At 43.5% G+C, this 19,963-nt stretch overlaps 2 protein-coding genes across 2 annotated transcripts in view; one reads left to right on the forward strand and one right to left on the reverse strand.

Annotated features, from left to right (window-relative positions):
- The window catches only part of LOC308290336 (calpain-5-like), a 46,618-nt gene that overhangs the window by 18,888 nt on the left and 7,767 nt on the right, over positions 1 to 19,963 (forward strand). The window contains exons 4-9 of the mRNA XM_080732132.1: positions 11,799 to 12,010; positions 13,856 to 14,048; positions 15,026 to 15,219; positions 16,797 to 16,874; positions 18,206 to 18,401; positions 18,994 to 19,116. Coding sequence (XP_080588258.1) covers positions 11,799 to 12,010; positions 13,856 to 14,048; positions 15,026 to 15,219; positions 16,797 to 16,874; positions 18,206 to 18,401; positions 18,994 to 19,116 — 996 coding nt within the window. The remainder of the gene's footprint in view (positions 1 to 11,798; positions 12,011 to 13,855; positions 14,049 to 15,025; positions 15,220 to 16,796; positions 16,875 to 18,205; positions 18,402 to 18,993; positions 19,117 to 19,963) is intronic.
- Positions 5,658 to 9,143, reverse strand: ompa (olfactory marker protein a; the record flags this gene model as incomplete). The annotated part of the gene is made up of 2 exons (XM_080731099.1): positions 5,658 to 6,089; positions 9,060 to 9,143. The coding sequence occupies 2 exons, from the start codon at positions 9,141 to 9,143 to the stop codon at positions 5,658 to 5,660; spliced, it is 516 nt and encodes a 171-aa protein (XP_080587225.1).

Here is a 19,963-nt window from a genome sequence, read left to right on the forward strand (position 1 = left end):
TATATGGAGGGATGTGTTGGTTATCTCCATATCTGGAGATTCAACCTTCAACGATTTTGACATCTTGTTACTAATCTGTCGGTAGATAATGCCGGTCTTATATAAGGGTCATTTGTGTACGGTGTGATGTCATACTGATGTCAGCAGTGTGATTTCATACTGATGTCAGCAGCTATGTCTCTATATATGGAGTTATATGTTGTTCGTGTCCAAATATGGGGCTTGTGAGGTCAGACTTAGTGAGATTCGTCGGTTATCTCCATATATGGAGGGATGTGTTGGTTATCTCCATATCTGGAGATTCAACCTTCAACAATTTTGACATCTTGTTACTAATCTGTCGGTAGATAATGCCGGTCTTATATAAGGGTCATTTGTGTACGGTGTGATGTCATACTGATGTCAGCAGTGTGATGTCATTGCGACCGTCAGGGAGCAGTTTACTATGAAAACCTCCACCGGCCGTCCGTCCGTCCGTCCGTCCGTCCGTCCGTCCGTCACACCTTTGTGACCATCAACAAACGTCACACCTTTGTTGATTTTTAAATCGAAGAGTCTTGGTCAAATACTTCTGTTGGTTTCTGCACTGATCATTTATACAATTCAGCTGTGTTTGCTCGTGTCATCATGATGAGGTCATAAATCAGCCATGCCCAAATATAGATTTTACGGGTTTACATGCTTACTCAGTTATTCGTTATATGAAAGTCCTATGACGTCTATGATATCTGACATCATCATACATACATTCCCTTTTATGCCCATAAATGGAGATCCCCTCTGTAGAACCAGCCACTGACATCACTGTAATGTCAGGGGAACCAAATCCCTTTTATGCCCATATATGGAGATCCCTGTGATGCCAGGGGAACCAAATCCCTTTTATGCCCATATATGGAGATATGGAGATCCCCGTGTTGCCAGGGTAACCAAATCCATTTTATGCCCATATATGGAGATCCCTGTGATGCCAGGGGAACCAAATCCCTTTTACGCCCATATATGGAGATCCCTTATGTCATCAATATTAAGCCCATATCTGTGAATATCTTTGGGTACCAGATGTCTCCATATATGGTTAAATGGTCCGATATACATCACTGGCCAGAAGACCAAGAAATGGTGCAACCTCGCCCTTTGCTTTTCTCCCTATAGGCATCTTACTGGTAGGTAGTTTAATGAGGAATGCAGTATGGTGGTAGGTAGGTAGTTATGGCCTTTGATGTAAGATTTTCACTTTCTAGGATAACTATATTTGCTATTCCCAGATGATGCCCTTTTAGGGTACCCCTCATGCCCATATATGGAGATCCCCAGGCTTTACTAATTAACATAAGTTTTATGCCCATATATGGAGATCAGTGTCCCAATGTCATCAGATATATGGGCATAAATGGACACAGGCAAACTAGATGGGCTGTATGGATATCCAGATGTGTGATGTAAGTGTTTTATTCCAAATGTGGCACCCCACAGACATATTTCCAGAAACAAAATCCCTTTCATGCCCATATATGGAGATTTCTGATGTCATCAATCCCAGGCCCTGTAAAAAACATGGTTGCTATGGTATGAGCAACTTATGTCTCCATATATGGAGATTCAACTTCAATGAGTAACCATGGCAAACTGTCAACTGCCCGTATGTCTTGATAATTGGTAAAACAAACTTTTGGCCTATTTGTGGAGATAAGCGACCAACGGTCGCTTATCTCCCGATTAGGGAGTCTTACTGGTATAGTGCACAGTAGCTGTAGGATGAAGTGTGTGTGTGTGGTGGGTGGGGGGCTCTAGATTAAATGTGGAACAGATTCACAAATGAGGATTTCTTGTTCAATGGCTGCAGCTGTGTACTGTTTCCTGTGCAGTTTGACCAGTCCTCATAGAGGAAGCAGCTGTTGTGTTCAGAGAGGCCTTATCCGACCCCTGTGGATGCATGAATAAAGCTACAATAGGAGGAATACTGATACTAAACACATTCAATTAAAAGACCATACCAGTGGTCTGGCCTGTTTAGCCCTCTGACTGTGATTCACAGTATAGCATGAATGTATAGTATGTACTGTATATAGCTCCACTGCAACAGGTGCAGTCAACCCACGGCCAGAAGGCTTGCTGCAACGCTCACGCAAGCTGCAGGCCCCGTAGAGGATTCAAACCCATATGAGGTGGCAGTGGCTCAGGGAGTGGAAGGTTCCCATGGTGGTGGGCATGGAACTTTATCCCTGCACCACTTCAGCGACCTGTCACAGACAGGGTATTTCACTTTCAAAGAAAATAAACATAAAAAATATTATATAAAAGATAAATGAAAAATCTAAACGTTTTCAGAAAACTTTAGAAGGCATCTTTTTATTGGCCAACATTTTTAACTAAAAACGTTGCTTCTGGGGGTCCCTGGGACAAAATATTATTGCGAAGGGGATCCCGGTTTGAGCACCACTGATACAGCAACATATTGTACGTGTTTCAGAAGACATTTTTTAGAATTGGCCTCAGGTCTTATAAAGTGTTAAAAACACACTCTCACTTTGTGAGAAGACCCCATGAGAATCACACTGTTGTTGTTTCAGCCACTCACTTCCACGTTAGTGTACTTACTGTACATGCAGACAATGATGCTCTGCTTAACAGACTGTATTGTTAGGCCTCCTGGGCCATCATGTATTTATGTGTGTGTGCGTGTATGCATGCATGCGTGCGTGCGAGTGCACATGTGTTTGTATGAATGACAACACAGAGTTGTAATTGCTCATTAGACTGAGTATAAATGAGGCCCAGTAGGAGCTCACTGTTCCCTCCATAGAGTTGGGTGTTAAGACAGGGCATTGCACTGCACGGTACAGCCCAGTACATACAGTACTAGGAGACTTTACACTCAAACAGGTTTCACCACAAAAGCATGAAAAATACATTATTAACCATAATAGTCATTACTCTTGTATCTAAATGAAGCAACACAAAGGTAGTACTAGTAGCTACTGTATTTTTTTACAGACAGAAACAGCAAATGCAAAATTCCCTCTATGTTATTGTCACATTCCTAGACCTAGACGATCGGAGACTTCCAACTACAGATACTACTGTCCATCGGGGACTTCTAAAGTACAATGTATAGCTGCTAGAACAGTGGCTGCTAACAACAAACCACTGCTTTGGAAAACAATTATATTCACTGCCCCAATATGAAGGACTAAACCTTTTTTTACTCCATTTGTTTACGCCCAGTTTTAACAATGAAAGCTGGCACTGTCCTCAGTCTCTATAGTTCATGGGTTCCCAAACCTTTCAGTTCAAATAATAATACATTTGAACTTTGTTGCTTTGTCAAGCATTCTGTCTGCCACACTCTCTCTTTGTCCTTTGTTCTCTTGCGAACTGCCTTCTCTCTTTCTCTCTCTCTCTCTCTCTCTCTCTCTCTCTCTCTCTCTCTCTCTCTCTCTCTCTCTCTCTCTCTCTCTCTCTCTCTCTCTGTATCCTAACCTGATGGTAACATTGTTAAGTGAGTGAATGTGGTGTTGTATGTGTGCGTGTGTGCGTGTGCGCGTGTGTGCGCGCGTGTGTGTGCGTGCGTGTGTGCGTGCATGTGTGTGTATGTTCGGTTCTGTCCATTGATCGTCCCACACTAATATTACAATAATAGCCTCTAACTCTAACCCTGCCACCCCTGTTCACCCTCTCCCCTTTATCTAGTTACTGATTACTTTGAAGATGTAGAGTATTAATACAAAACATGCATTAACTGATAAATATTATTATTATAGGTCAGCCAGGAGCACATAGAGTCATTTAAACCTTAAATGACCTTTACGAGCAGGAAACATTAAAGAGACAAACACATACTTTTACTTTTAACGGAGCACCCATTTTCAACCTTATTTGGTCCTCACTAATGCTCATTGTAAGATGACACATCTTCCCTCTACTCAGGCTAAATCTCATGGGCTGTGGACAGTTTAGAAACCTGACCTAACAATGACATAATTGACGGGTATTCCACGCTAATAGAAACAACAGCCTTTAATGACGAAACAGAAGCCGGGAAGAGGCGTCACATCCGCTTTACACTCTGACGGAAGCATTTGAGAGTACCCCCCCCCCCCCCCCCCCCCCCCCCGAGCTATTCCCTCCTACCAATAGCAATCAGCAGAAAACAGAGCACACGGACACATGATGAGTTCAGTCGATATTTAATAGATGTTTCTCTATTGATTACTGTTTGTTTCAGGCTGACAGACATGCAAAGTGTATATTACTGTGTTTTGTCGTAAGTGAACGCCCTACTTGCTATAGCGTCACACAAAACTAACCCTATCCACAGGCTCCAAACCGTGACGCTGTTTTGATACTCCTCTGTCTATGTGTCTCAATGGACACAGCTGTCACAGGTCCATTCGAGACAAGTTATCTGCAATAACAAAGCAATGCTACATTCTCAGACATAAACGTGATAATAACTGTGTTAAATATCAAACCAAACTGATCAGACATATGCTGTATGTCTGTGTTCAGTCTAACAATAGATGCATTTTGAGTTTTGAGTTAAAAGGGGAATGGTTCACCAACCTTATACATGTGCTAGGGTGTTTGCATGTACCGCAATGTTGTTGTTTGATGAAAGAGCTAATTCGCCCCCCAAAAAAATCATTATATTCCTTTAGTTCCTGAAAAAGTTAAAAAGGCTCATTTAAAATAGAGAGTTTTGAGTGGATTTTCTTCTTCTTTTTCTGTTTAGGTAAAGCAACACATAATAATAATAATAATACATTTTATTTATATTGCACCTTACATTTGAAACAAAAGTGCTACAGTACAGAATAAAAACATTTTAATAAAACAATCTAAAAAAGGGCGGTCTTAAAGCTCTCATGACATGCTGTTTTTACAAAACATAAAAGTCTTTATCATGGTCCTTCAAAGGTGAATTAAAAGGTTTTAACTGAAAAATCCACTCCAGTGAGCCATGGCATGGCAGGCTTTTTTTTCTCTCTGTGTTGACAGGGATTTTGCCTTTCAATCATTGCCTCTTCTCCGACCCCCCCCTGCAGGAGAAAGAGAGGGGAGGGGAGGGGCTGGGAGGATAGGGGGCCGAATTAAGAGACTGTGACATCAAAAATGGGGGGCCAATCATTTAACTTTTCCGAGCCTAATTATTCAGAAAACCCCAGATCACAGAAAATCTACTGAATGTTCAAAGTTCAGTTTTTGTAATTGAGCTAAAAAAAAAATATACACTTGATGTCATGAGATCTTTAAAAAAAGCAAGGAAGCCAAAGAAAATCTAGGGGTTAAAACCCGAGTAATATCAGGTTATGTGTTATGATTTTCATATCAAATATTGTTGTTGTCGGGTTGAAACCTTGTATGTCCAAGACTGTACGTTTTATATTCATCATTTTAAAAATGAACTAAACTAGTGAAAGGTGTGAGGCGTTGTGTGCTTGTAGATCGGCTGTTTTCACTACTTGTGTGCCTTGTCTTGTCTTGTCTGATGAAGCTTGGAGATACGAGGTTTCTGCCAGACAGTGACGATATTTTAGAAATTTCCTGGCCTTGCAGAGCTTTCCGGTAATATTATCATCCGTCAGCCCAGTTTTGCTCCGTATATTCCACCGCCGATAACAAGCCGATAAATCCCCCCCCCCCCCCCCGATCGATCACTGTTCTGGGGCGAACTCCACCGCGCAGCTGACCTTGCCCGGCTCCGCCCCTTCCTTGAAGGCGATCAGGAAGTACATGACCTTCCGGACCTTGGCCAGCTCGGCGATCCTCTCGCCGAACTCCTGCATGTCCGCCTCCAGGCACTTGAGCGGGGAGTCTAGGGGGTCCCCGGGGTTCCTCCAGAACGTGCCCACGGGCTCCAGCAGCTGGCGGGTCATGAGGTTGGTGAGGTCGGGCGTCCAGAGCTGCGAGGTGCCAGTGACGGTGACGCGGCCGGTGCCCTCCAGGGAGACGTGCCAGCGGAGGAAGACCAGCTCCTGGACGGAGAAGTCCAGCCGGTAGACTGCCTCGTGGGGCAGCAGCAGCCGCTCGCCGTCCTGCCGCTTCTGGCCCGTCCGCTGGAGGGAGGCGGCGCGCTGACGCATCACCTGTGGAAGCAGAAGCAGAAGTACTCAAATGTTTTACAGACCTGGAACACCGATACGTTACTATGTTATACCCTTCAGTTCGGGAACCCCTTTTGGTGTAGTTGCTGCTGTGTACAGTATATATTAGCAATAGCAACATACTGCACATTTTAGTTATTCATTTGATTTTTTTTTTTTTTTAATCGGCCTCAGGTCAATCAATGCTGCAATGTAGAAATACCCTGTTACAAGTAAATGTCCGGATTTAAAAATGTACTAGAGTAAAGGTATTGGTATCAAAATGTACTTAAAGCCTACCAGGAGTAGAAAGTACCCATTGTGCAGAATGTCCCCCAAGTTTTCAAGTTATTAAATAAATGGCCAAAAGGTTAGCCAAAAGTAGTTTGTTGTTTGTTATACCTTTTTCAACTGAAACATGTATAACAACTGCAACAGGCCTCACCTCAATAATAAAAATATATATCTCTGCTAAATCCCCACGACCATATTTGTCTTTCTTTCACTCTCTGTCCCTTATGCTGTCCATGGTGCTGATAAACCGCACATCAGAGAGAATGAATTACAATTATTAATCATCGATTTATATGTGTAGCTTCTTCATCATAGAAGGGTGAGACTGCATTTGAAAGCCTAGCTTAAGTTGTCCCAAGATTTATAATGTTTTCTTCTTCTTCTTGGCTAATTCCCATTGGGGTTCCCACAGTGGACCACCTGTTTCCATCTGGTTAGGTTTTCTGCGTCTTCCTCGGTGACTCCTGCCACCTGCATATCATCTCTCACTGCATCCATGAACCTCCTCTTTGGCCTTCCTCTCCTCTCCTCTTACCTGTCAGTTCCATCTTCAACTTCCCTCTCCTAATGCAGGGGTTCCCAAACTTTTTTGTCTCAGGGCACCCCATAAATATCTTTTTCATCCGAGGCACCCCTACATTATATCGTCGTTGTCGGGTGGAAACCTTGTATGTCCAAAACCTTCTCTTTTTGTATTATTTTAAAAACGATTTAAAATAGTGAAAATAGCCGATCTACAAGCACACAACGCCTCGCATCGCGAGGCGTTGTGTGCTTGTAGATCGGCTATTTTCACTACTTGTGTGAGACTTTTGTATGATGAAGTAGGGCTTTTATTTGACCAAAAAACACGTTTGAAACTTGGAGATCAGAGGTTTTTGCCTGACAGTGACGATATTGATAATTTTCACTCCCAGCACCTTATATTTATAGCATATTTTAGCCATTATTTGTGAGGAAAACATTGAGATAATAGCCATTTTTAGAACTGACTGAAAATAACTTTGTACTTCAAGTTTAAAATGATACTAAATATTTTTTCAAGTGTACAAATAAATTCCAAATTATTAACAAATGATCTTGCGGCACCCCTGGACTGCCATCGCAGCACCCCAGGGTGCCCCGTCACCCACTTTGAAAACCCCTGTCCTAATGTACTACCCCTCGTCCCTCCTGCATCGTGCCCAAACCTTCTCAACCTCGCCTCTCTGACCCTCCTAATGAGAATCGTTGGCATCCTTATTTCTGCCACCTCCAGCTCAGCCCTCTGTCATTTTTGTCAGTATACTATCTTTCCTCTCACTCTTGCTGGTACCCTTCTGTCACAAATCACTCCTGACAATGTCCTCCATGCGTTCCACCCTACCTGCTCTCTCTTCATCACCTCTCTCCTAATTGACCCCAGGTATTTCCACTGTGCCCCCTCTCATTCACACGCACGCACGCACACACGCGGACACACACACACACACACACACACACACACACACACACACACACACACACACACACACACACACACACACACACACACACACACACACACACACACAGTCTGGTTGCTTCTAGTCCTAAAGTCTTCTGTAAACCTTTATTCCACCTGAGTAAACCTGTTTTCAGTTAACTTTTCTGTAACCTCAAAAGTCCATTGAGTCTACTTGGTGTTTTCTGTAACCTTCTCTGTAAACCCATAACCCCAAATTGAGTTTAATGGACTTTTTCTGTCCCTTTTCTGATTGGACAATATCATGTCCAATCTGACAGGATTGGACATGATGCTTCACTTGACATCACAATATCTATCTGGAACTGCACTCTGTCGAGGTGCCAACTTGCAGCTTGTGCACAAGTAGGCCAAGTATGGCCTACTTGTGTGCCAGCAGATCGCCGCCATGAGGTGTGCTCACCACTGGCGATGCTAGTGACATCACCACTGGCATCACCAGGAATGCTGGTCCCTCATTGGCTGTTAATGATGATGTTGCCAGAAATGCTGGTCCTAAAACACGGGCAGACACCGACACACTGTACGCAGCCGAACGCAGTACTTGCATGCTCTGCTGGCGCAAGTAATAACTATAAAATAGATAGATGGTAAACAGAATTAATTTCCTAGAGGATTCCTCATGACTCGCGTCAGTGTACCACACTTAACAATTTTCCAGAATTGCACCTTTCTAGTTCTGTCTTACTCCTGCTGACTGTCCTCTTCGGTGCATACCTCCACCTTTCCAGACTCTCTTCAACCTGTCCCCTCCTCTCTCACTACATGTCACAATGTTGTCCACCTGCCATTGCTTGTCATAAAGACGCCTCAGAGCTGCCACTGAATGTTTGTATAGGTGTCAGACTTGAATGAGAATTCTAGTTGAAGATACTTAAATGACGATGCGGTTTGTCATGTGACACTGTTCTATCGATAGCCTACGTCAGAAACCAAATGTTTCCTGGCCAGGTAATCTAGCCACACCTTAGCTTTTGCATTTGTACATTTTCAGAATTCAACTAATAACATCTATCTACTATTAATCTACCAAATGTCTGTCTGCCCAGTGTCAAGTGAGCGCCTGTATGCAAGCCTGATGATTGGTCAAACTTCACATGATATTCTGGCTATGCAAACTATAAATATTCAATAATAAGTAAGACTTATAAGACACAGTTCGTCAGAGCCCTTACCTCTGTTAGCGAGGCATCCTCGTTGAATGTCAGCACCATTGCCTTGGACGGGGCTTGTTGGGTCGCGTCCGTCTTTGAGCTCATAGTCCTGGGTTCGGGGAAAGGCAAGGCCTGCCTGTCTGGAGGTGGTGTTGGGGGTCGTCTGTCCTCTGATGCTGCGTCCAGGTCAGATGGACTCTGTATTCGTCTCACACTTTCCCTCTCCCTGTCCCTCTGACACTGTTGTGTGTTGTCTTCTGTCTGTCTCTCCTCTCTCTCTCTCTCTCTCTCTCTCTCTCTCTCTCTCTCTGTCTGTTTCCCTGTTGTACCTCTCTCACCCTTTCCACCTCACTGCCACTCTCATAGACATCCATCAACCCCCACCTCTCTCTCTCTCTCTCTCTCTCTCTCTCTCTCTCTCTCTCTCTCTCTCTCTCTCTCTCTCTCTCTCTCGCTCTCTCTCTCTCCCTCTCTCTCTCTCTCTCTCTCTCCCCTCTCTCTCCTCCAGAGGGCAGTGGGCTTGTTATAGTCCTCTGCCTGTGGCTCTATTGATTCCTGTGACACAGAAAAGAGAGAGATGGTGTGTGTGTGTGTGTGTGTGTGTGTGTGTGTGTGTGTGTGTGTGTGTGTGTGTGTGTGTGTGTGTGTGTGTGTGTGTGTGTATGTGTGTGTGTGTGTGTGTGTGTGTGTGTGTGTGTGTGTGTGTGTGTGTCTCTTCCCTGTTACTGTAACCACACAAGTTCAATAAGCTGTGTTATTGTTTATTCTAACTTCATGTGAGCTTTTCTCAAAACATTTCAAATCCGCCATGTGTCTGTCTGTCTACATAGAACCCCATTGTCCAAAGACACAGAAACAAGTGCAATTTTCCCCCCTCCAGAGAATGTCTTTATAACAGGTTGAATTTCTCATGAAAATAAAAACACATAAAGACATAGCCCTGAATGACCATAACATGTCTGTAACCCTGAGAGAGTTCAAATGGAATCCCATTAGGTAAACTCTCAGAGTTAAGGGAGTTCTTGCAAATAAAACATTTTATAACCACACTAGTTCTAGTCGGACTCCTAACATGCCATAGTGTCGTAGTAAATCAGTGTCATACATATTCTGAAGAGTTTACCTTCAGTACGGACAAGACCAAGTCTTTGCCATGGACACATTTGTCTGTGTACGGACAAATTGATGACCCCTGAAATCGGGCAGAAAAACCTCATATGTCCAAAGTTGTACACCTTCTGAGTCAAATGCACACTGAGGACCTGTGTACTGTACTGTGCTGAGATACTGTTCATGCAGCAATAGAAAGTGAGCAACACAAGACAACACAGTGACATTTTAAAATGACATTTCCAAGGAGGAAACGGACCACCCCGCGGGGCCTGGCAGTGGGATAATGAGTGTGATTCTACTGGAAAGTGAAACTCTCTCTCCTCTCTGAGCTCTGAGCCGGGTGGGAGGGAAGTGTGAAGGCGCTAGGCAACCGGCGCCGACAATGACGCACGACAGGGAACTCTGGGAGTTTCCTAGGGGCTTCTGGGAGTCTTTGAGCAGTCTTAGCTCAATGGACCGGGTTATTTACAAATACACACATGTCCTGTATGTGTGTATGGAAGTGTGTGTTGCTGATCCGACATTTGAATTTGTGTGTGTGTGTGTGTGTGTGTGTGTGTGTGTGTGTGTGTGTGTGTGTGTGTGTGTGTGTGTGTGTGTGTGTGTGTGTGTGTGTGTGTGTGTGTGTGTGTGTGTGTGTGTGTGTGCGTGCGTGCGTGCGTGCGTGCGTGCGTGCGTGCGTGCGTGCGTGCGTGCGTGCGAGTGTGAGAACCACATGGGGATTAAGGGACATGGAATCATAATACACACCCATCTGTTAAGCCTGGTTCTGAAAGGTAAACTAAGGCAACACACAACACACTGTAAACTAGTTGTTTTGTCACACAACACACTGTAAACTAATTGTATCATCACACAACACACTGTAAACTAATTGTATCATCACACAACACACTGTAAACTAATTGTATCATCACACAACACACTGTAAACTAGTTGTATCGTCACACAACACACTGTAAACTAGTTGTATCGTCACACAACACATCATCAGGCAACACATCATCAGGCACATCATCAGGCATGTTCACATTTAACCTCAAATTCTGTTAGAATCATAATTTCCCCAACTCTGAATTGTTTTAGCAGATTAATCTGATTTCATTGCAATCAATGCCCTTCCATCTACATGTGACACGTTTTATATTACCTTATTCATTTACTATTCATTTGTTCACCACTTTCAACGTGGCATCCCTATTTTCCCCGTATGATGGTCCAAATAAAACATTTGAGAACCACTAGTAGTACAGTCGCTCTGTATTAAGTCTGGTAAATGCCTAAATTGTAAATTGTACTGGACTAATGAATAATATGCTATATGTGTCGTAGTAAATCAACGTTGTACATATTCTGACGAAAACCTAGGGACTTGACATTCAGTAATTGGGTATTTATGATCAAAATGAGAACATTACAATGGTGTGTAAAAAATAAAATCTAAACATTGCCATGGAGACATTTTGTCCGCGTACGGACATGTTGCGTGACCCCTGGTCATTATAAGCGAACATTTTATAGTTTATAGTTTATCTACAAGCGCTCAATGCGTCGCCAAGCAACGCGTTGAGATCTTGTAGATCCACTTTTTTTTTTTTTTCAAGCCACCCCCTGTTTCTTTCTGAAATCACGCCTCTTTGTCACCAGGTGATTCCAGAGCACAAGGACCAGGAGTGGGACAAGGACAAGTCGGAGGCGTACGCAGGGATCTTCCACTTCCACTTCTGGCGCTTCGGGGAGTGGGTGGACGTGGTGATCGATGACCGGCTGCCCACGGTCAACGGAGGAGAGCTGGTCTACTGCCACTCCAACGATAGCAATGAGTTCTGGAGCGCACTGGTGGAGAAAGCATACGCCAAGTAAGTAAATAAACATCCTCCCTAGGGCTGTCACAATTATTACATAATCGTCTAATCGTGATTATTTGACATTATCGCAATTATTTTGTCATAATCGTCATAATCGTGAATGTTGAAAAATGTCAGAAATAGTGGAAATAGCAGATCTACAAGCTCACAACGCGTCGCATCGCGACGCGTTGTGCGCTTGTAGATCGGCTATTTCCACTATCAATGTTATTTTTTAAGTAGTAAGTTGTCAAATATGTCAGTAATTTATTTGGTGTGTTTAGGTTACTTATGTGTCATATCTGCCATATGCAACTTCAAAGCCTATAAGCCAAACAGAAATCTAATTATCAACGACAAAAACACAATTAAATCGTTAATCGCCAATTATTTGAGTGACAATTAATCGTCATGTAAAATGTCATATCGTGCCAGCCCTAATCCTCCCCAACCAATCACAGCACAGCACAGAGAGGGGAGGGGAACTAATCTACAACCAATCACAGCACAGAAGGGGAGGGCAACCAGAGAAGGGAGGGCAGGAAATGAGGGAAGTCCAGTGGTCTGCAGATTGTGTTTTTGGAGCTGTGTGAAGCACAGGCTCCCTATACGTGGCCGTGTGGGTGGGTCTGTCTGTGTGTCTGTCTGTCTGTCTGTATGTAGCCTGAACTTCCTAAACTTCGGCACGCCACTAGTCCCACAGTTTTGCCACCACACACTCGCGCCATATGTCAAATCGACCGGCTTACTCGGGAATCGTGGGCTATTACTTTTCTAAGAGAAAGGTTCTATAGTTTAATTGATATTAATTTATTAGTGAATTAATTTTCCCCATTGACTTATAATGGGAATCGCAAAAACTCACATTCAATTATTTGTCTCTCGCAAACCATAGGGGCTAGAGTTTCAAGACTTGGAGAGGAGGTTCATAATGATTTCAAGGATTAAATAAAAAATAATTGTGTCATTTGGCCGCATGGTGGCGCCATAACACCCCACTTTACGTTTTGGCCTGTAACTCTTGAACCGTAGGTCGGAAAATTAAAAATATTTTTTCCCTGGATTCCTTGCGTCATGACGCATCTCCCCATATAGGCCACGCCCATTTGCGCCATGATAGATTTTCCGCCATCTTGAATTTTCTCCAAAACACACTTTTTGCTCCTTTTCCTACATATTTTCTTCAAATGTCACAAAAATCGGTACACATGATCCACACACACACACACACACACACACACACACACACACACACACACACACACACACACACAGCTCCACTTCACACGGGTGTGATTTTTCATTTTGTGGGGAGGCTTTCAGTGATTTAGGGTGTGAATTAGTGGTGAAGGGGATATTTAACTAGTGACTGTATTTTCTTGATACTCATTACTCACCTCTCAAAGGGTTATTTTTTGAGTGTTGCTGCTGGAAGGAGCTAAGGTTCAACATCTGGCTTTGTCCGTTTGTCCAAAGTTCGTTGTACGCCCAGGGTCACATTGCGTCCCGCAAAGTTTGGCCTGCATCTGGCCTACATCTGGCCTACATCTGGCCTGCATCTGGCCTACATCTGGCCTACATCTGGCCTACATCTGGCCTACATCTTGGCACAAAGCGCTCAATGTTTGTTGTACGCCCAGGGTCACATTGGTCAAGCTTCGTGGGATGCTTAATGAAATTAACTCATAAATAGCAAAATAGCAAAACATTTATTTTTCTAGGTTTAGGGCTTGAATTAAGTTAACTTGCTGGGATTGGGGGGAATGAACGTTGCCAACAGAAACCAGCCGAGAGTCAACACATAATACAATGTGTAAATGTGTGTGTGTGTGTGTGTGTGTGTGTGTGCGTGTGCAGGATGTACGGCTGCTACGAGGCGCTGGACGGGGGGAACACGGCCGACGCCCTGGTGGACTTCACGGGCGGCGTGTCGGAGCCCATGGACCTGACGGAGAACGGCTTCAAAGACGAGCAGGAGAAACGAGACGAGCTGTTTGAGAGAGTCCTCAAAGTCCACGACCGAGAAGGACTCATCAGCTGCTCTATACGGGTATGGAGACCACACTCACACGCAAGCACACAAGAACGTGCACACACACACACTAGGAACGGGAAGAGATGAACATTTCATATCACGATTATTGTGACCAAAGAAATTGCGATTCACGCTATTACTGTATCTCAATAATCAAAATATCCCCAACATCCATTATCCTGGGGCGGAACATTTGCCAAAAAATAGCAGATGTACAAGCTCACTGCGTTGTGAGCTTGTAGATCGGCTATTTTTGGGCAAAGAGATTTTTTAGAGAGTGAAAAAAGACTGTATCAAGTACGTTATTTACAGGTCTGTTTTACCAATTATAGAGGGTTTAAGTGGTACCGGATATGCTGCTCGGCAAATATAAAGTGAATTGATCCCAGTGCATGACGGAGGACGATTTCACGATAAATTAAATCTCCACAATATGATTATCTTGAGTGTTTTTTATATAGACCAATAGACCTCCAAAGTTTGACATCACTGCCACTATAGGGCGCTATACCACTGGGTCACAGCGTCATTCTTTCTCTTGAAAATCCCACAAAGAAATCTTAGATTGCGTCATATAAGAACTGTGTTCCAGAAATTCCAGGTGGTTCCCAGCTAAATGATGGAGAGTTGGTAAGCAAATGGACCCTTATGGACCCTTATAAATCTTTTTAACTCTTGAAACAATTCACTCATTCATTTTACGTTCTCAAGAGTTAAATTATTGTTAAACATCTGCATTACTTAGTTTACCAGAAGTCTACACAAATAGAGAATGTAGAAGAATTCTTATTTTGATCAATGTTGGCCTCTCCTATGGTACCAACATCAATACAGCATGAAATTGTGGACAAATTCTTATCCAACAACAACAAAATATTCTACGTTTTGGGTCTGAGAGGCTAAATTTCATCAAATGGTGATCTGGGGCTCAAATGCTGAATACATTACACCCTCAGAGTTAAAACCAACACCGAGAACTTTCCCGTTTGCAGGCGACCAGCGAGGCGGAGATGGAGGCCAAGCTGAGCTGCGGCCTGGTCAAAGGTCACGCGTACGCCGTGACGGACGTGCGGCGGGTCAGGCTGGGCCACGGCCTGCTGGCCTTCTTCAAGTCAGAGAAGCTGACCATGATCCGTATGAGGAACCCCTGGGGGGAGAAGGAGTGGAACGGAGCCTGGAGCGACAGGTGAGGAGAGGGAGCAGGGGTCATTAACTCAGAGGGTGCCCACGCGTCAAACTCTTTGATGTCGCTGGAGGCACACAACGCGTTTGCCGCGTTTACTGTATTTACAGTAACAACTTTAAATCTCACCGTAAGGTCGGGGCTACGCCGGGATGTAGCCCATTCACCACGGGTTGCTTCGAATCGACGCTGAGAGCATCGCGCTGCCGTTTTTCTCCATATACTCCAATGCATTTCCCCATCTTTAACGCCCTTTATCTCTGATGTTTGTTTTATGGCTAAAACTGTGGCAGGCTGCGGCAAAATGACCAACTTTTGATCGTTACACAACAACATCCTGTCTGCGGTCATGTGACCAAGTGACGTCATGACGCATGCATTGACGCAGCAGGGCCGTATTCAATACAATGGTGGTGGGTCTGGGCATCGAGAGGGGATAAATGGGGCTCAATCTTGGGGCACCCAATGTGTTAATAATATATGTGTGTGTGGCTAAGTCTTGGTCCGTGGTAAATTTTAGATTTTATTTTTTCCACAACATTATAATGTTTTTATTTTTATCATAAGATCCAACTAGAACTCACTCTGCCGAGGTGCCAACTTGCGCCTCGTGCACAAGTAGGACATGTATGGCCTACTTTTACGCCAGCAGAGCGCGCCATGAGGTGCGCTCACCACTGGCTTCACCACTGACGATCCCTCATTGGCTGTTAATGATGACGTTGCCAGAAATGCTGGTCCCTGATTGGGCTATGGGCTTAAACAGACACAAGACACCGACATACAGCCGAACACAGCACTTGCGCGCTCTGCTGGCGCAAGTAATTACTAAATGTCAAGCCTCCAGGTTTTCCTCAGACAATGTATGACAATGATTTACTACGACACTATGTATGGTACATTAGGAGTAGTGGTTCTCAAATGTTTTATTTACAATGAATAGAATAAGAAAGTGTACAAATGGAACCAAATGGTCCATTTGGTGACTGAATGACCTGTAATGGTCACTGTAATGGTCATTCAGGGCTATCTGAATGACTAAAGGGGCTACTGTATGTCTTGAACTGAATATCCAATTTTGTATGTCCGTGGGAAAATGTAATTAATTTTGACCAAAATGTCCACCTCAAGCCAACATGGCAATGACCCCTGGTTGGGAGGAATAGAGAAAAAGGGGAGTGGGGAAGAGAAGCAGTAGATACATAGGATTAACCCGTTTAGGAATAAGTATTTATTACTTCTATTATTCTCTTCCCCTTAATCCTAATGCTTTGATAAAGGCTTGTGTAAGTCGATACCAAGATAAATGTCAATCACAATACTAATATCACAACCACGTTTTACATCACTGTTGAAGTATCTACATATGGAAGGATTCAGTTCGGTCAGTCTTAATTTCTTCAAGATTGGCCTTGGTAACAGAATTTAGACTAGCATTTCATTTGATAAAGAACCGTCATTGACAGGAGAATGTATATAATGTGTATTATGTTTATCAAGTATTTCTAGTATTTTGAGCCTGCAATATAATTCAGTTCACATGTTTAATCATTGTTATTTGTATGTTGTCCTGGTCTCAGCTCAGAGGAGTGGCAGAAGGTCAGTAAAAGTGAGAGGGAGAAGATTGGAGTGACAGTGCAAGATGACGGAGAGTTCTGGTGAGTAATAAATACTTATCGTCTCTTTCGGGTGGAAACCTTATACGTCCAAAACTGTTACTTTTCAGGATTAGGCCTAGAATTATTTAATGCTTTAGCTATTGAAAAATAACAGATATACAAGCTCACAGCGCGGCACCGAGTGCCGCGCTGCGAGCTTGTAGACCTGCTATTTTTGAAAAATCGTTAAAATTATAATTTTGACCCGATTCTATAAGTGTCTTTTGAATCCTTCTAAGATTTTTTGAAAAACCTATGTTTCTATGTCAGCATTCTGGTGAGCCGTCGTCAAAGAAAAGGTCCTTTTCACTTAACTGGAGCTCAGTTAGTCTGTTCTTGAGAGACTACTATGTCAGTGGTTCTCAAACTTTTTCATGTGAAGGACCCCCAAAATGATATGTATTTGGCCACGGACCCCCATCTCAAAACATTTAGTTCCAGGGACCCCCCAGAAGCAAAATTTGAGTTACAAACGTTCGCTTTGAAAATACATATTCGAAGATTTGCACACATTTTCAAGATTTTTTCAAAAATAGCAGATCTACAAGCTCGCAGCGCGGCACTCGGTGCCGCGCTGTGAGCTTGTATATCTGCTATTTTTCACTGGTTAAAACATTCAATAATTCTAGGCCTATATGGGTTAAAAAGTAGCAAGATCTTCAAGTTCACAACATCGCTTTGCGTCACGGATCAATCTGCTACTTCGGATATGCTAGATTTCATGTTTCTCCAACATCAAGTTTTTCCCATGGTTATATTTTTTTCCATTTCTTCAAGAGTTTATTTCTACTTCAACTGTATTTCAGTTGCTACATAATGACACATGATGTAATTATACCCAAACAAAATGTTCCTATGATTCAGTAAAACATGTGGTCCTCGGTCAATCCCTGGTCAGTGGCACCCCCTGCAGGTGAAACAAGGAGATCCCATCACAAATCATCATCATTGAATCTCTCTCTCTCTCTCTCTCTCTCTCTCTCTCTCTCTCTCTCTCTCTCTCTCAATCTGTTCTGTTTATTTATTAGATTTTCTCCTTTCCTTTCCTTTCAGGATGGCGTTGAATGATAACTCTTTAGTTACAGTAGCAGTCTGAAAGTTTTGATGTTCACATACTCAAACACATTCTCTCACACCCTCTCATTCCCTCCGTCCTTCCTCTTTGTCCAGCTCATCTTTCTCTGTCCCCTCTGTCCTACTCTTTCTCCAGAATGTCCTTTAACACATTTTACTGGGGACCCCCTGAAGGACCCCCAGGGGTCCTTGACCCTGCCCGGTCAATAACTGTCTGATCTCTCTCTCTCTCTCTCTCTGTTTCCTCCTCCATCCAGGATGACGTTCGATGACTTCGTGGCTAACTTCACAGACCTCATCCTGTGTCGTCTGATCAACACGTCATACCTGAGCTTCCACAAGACCTGGGAGGAGGCGGTGCTCACCGGCTCCTGGTCCCGCCACGACGACCCCCTCCGCAACCGCGCCGGGGGCTGCACCAACAACAAGACCACCTTCCTACAGAACCCACAGGTGTGTGTGTGCGTGTGTGTGTGCGCGTGCGTGCGTGCATGCGTGCGCGTGCAGTGGTGGAAAAAGTACTATTTATTTTTACATAATGTAGACATACTCTGTTACAAGTGAAAGTCTCAAGTTCAAAATGTACTTGCATGAAAGTATAAATGTATTGGCATTGAGTCAAGTACCAAAAGTCCAAAGTACTCATTATGCAGAATGTCCAATTTTACAATAGCAGATCTACAAGCTCGCACATTTTGAGCTTGTAGATCTGCAATTTTCAAATGGCCAAAATGTACTGTATATAGGGCTGAAGTGGGTAATGTATGCTTTGTAATAATAATCAAAATCTACATTCAAGTTTTAAAATAATTGTAGTGGAGTAAAAGTATAAAATTTGCCTCTGAGATGTAGTGGAGATTGGAAAAAGATTGTAAATACTCCATTAAAGTAAAAAATACCTCAAATGTAAATGTCCGCCCGCACAACACTGTGTATGCATGAATGCATGTGCGCATGCATCTACATCCATTTACTGAAATGTTAATTCAGAATAAGTGTTCCTTAGTATGTAGTATTAATATATGTGTTTGTGTGTTATTTGCAGTATGTGTTCGATGTGAAGAAGCCAGAGGACGAGGTGTTGTTCTGCCTGCAGCAGAGAGACCGCAGAGCCTCGCTCAAACACGGACGAGGAGAGAACCTGGCCATAGGCTTTGACATACACAGGGTCAGCACAGTGTGTGTGTGTGTGTGTGTGTGTGTGTGTGTGTGCGCGCGCGCGTGCTTGGTGCTTTTTTGCAAAGTGACATTATGATTGAAAAATAGAGCAACACCCTCCACACTCATTTGGTATGTTCTCAACCTGTGGGTAGGGTCCCCAAATTATTTTGGGGGGTCCCCAGATGATTAACTTAATGTGCAACATTGTTTTCTCACTCAACAGTAAACAAACCAACATACAGTTTAAGTGTATAGAGTGTGTATGCACATTCTACTGTGACAATTTAAGGACTTTTTAACATCTAAAATGACAAATTAAACACTGGCCAGAAACTGAAAATAGCCGATCTACATGCTCACAACGCCTCGCATTGCGAGGCGTTGTGAGCATGTAGATCTGCCAATTTCACAATAGAACCGTGTTATACAAAATGTAATGCCTCAACTCTTAAGGCCCTTTTCCACTGGCAGCGATGACGATAACGATTTAAAAAAGTGGGTTTTCAATTGAAGTGGATCGGCAGCATCCACTCAACACCGATACAGACAACGATAGCCGACAACTACATCGTTAGGATCAACAACGATGTGGTTAAGATCACAGTGATATGGAACTGGGTCTCTGACAAACAGCTCGAGGTGCGCTCTGCGCGAGCGGCTGTTAATTGGCGCCTCTTCACATTGATGTCCGATAACTTTATCGGACATCAATGTGAAGGCATAATTATCGCTGTGATATTTTATGGCTATCGTCATCGTTATCGCTGCCGGTGGAAAAGGGCCTTTAGTGCTTGTAGGGTGGGGGGTCCCCAGTTAAAACGTGATTATTTTGGGGGTCGCGGCCTGAAAAGGTT

The sequence above is a fragment of the Nannobrachium achirus genome, assembly GCF_963921795.1.
Source record: "Nannobrachium achirus genome assembly, chromosome: 8".
Taxonomy (NCBI): domain Eukaryota; kingdom Metazoa; phylum Chordata; class Actinopteri; order Myctophiformes; family Myctophidae; genus Nannobrachium; species Nannobrachium achirus.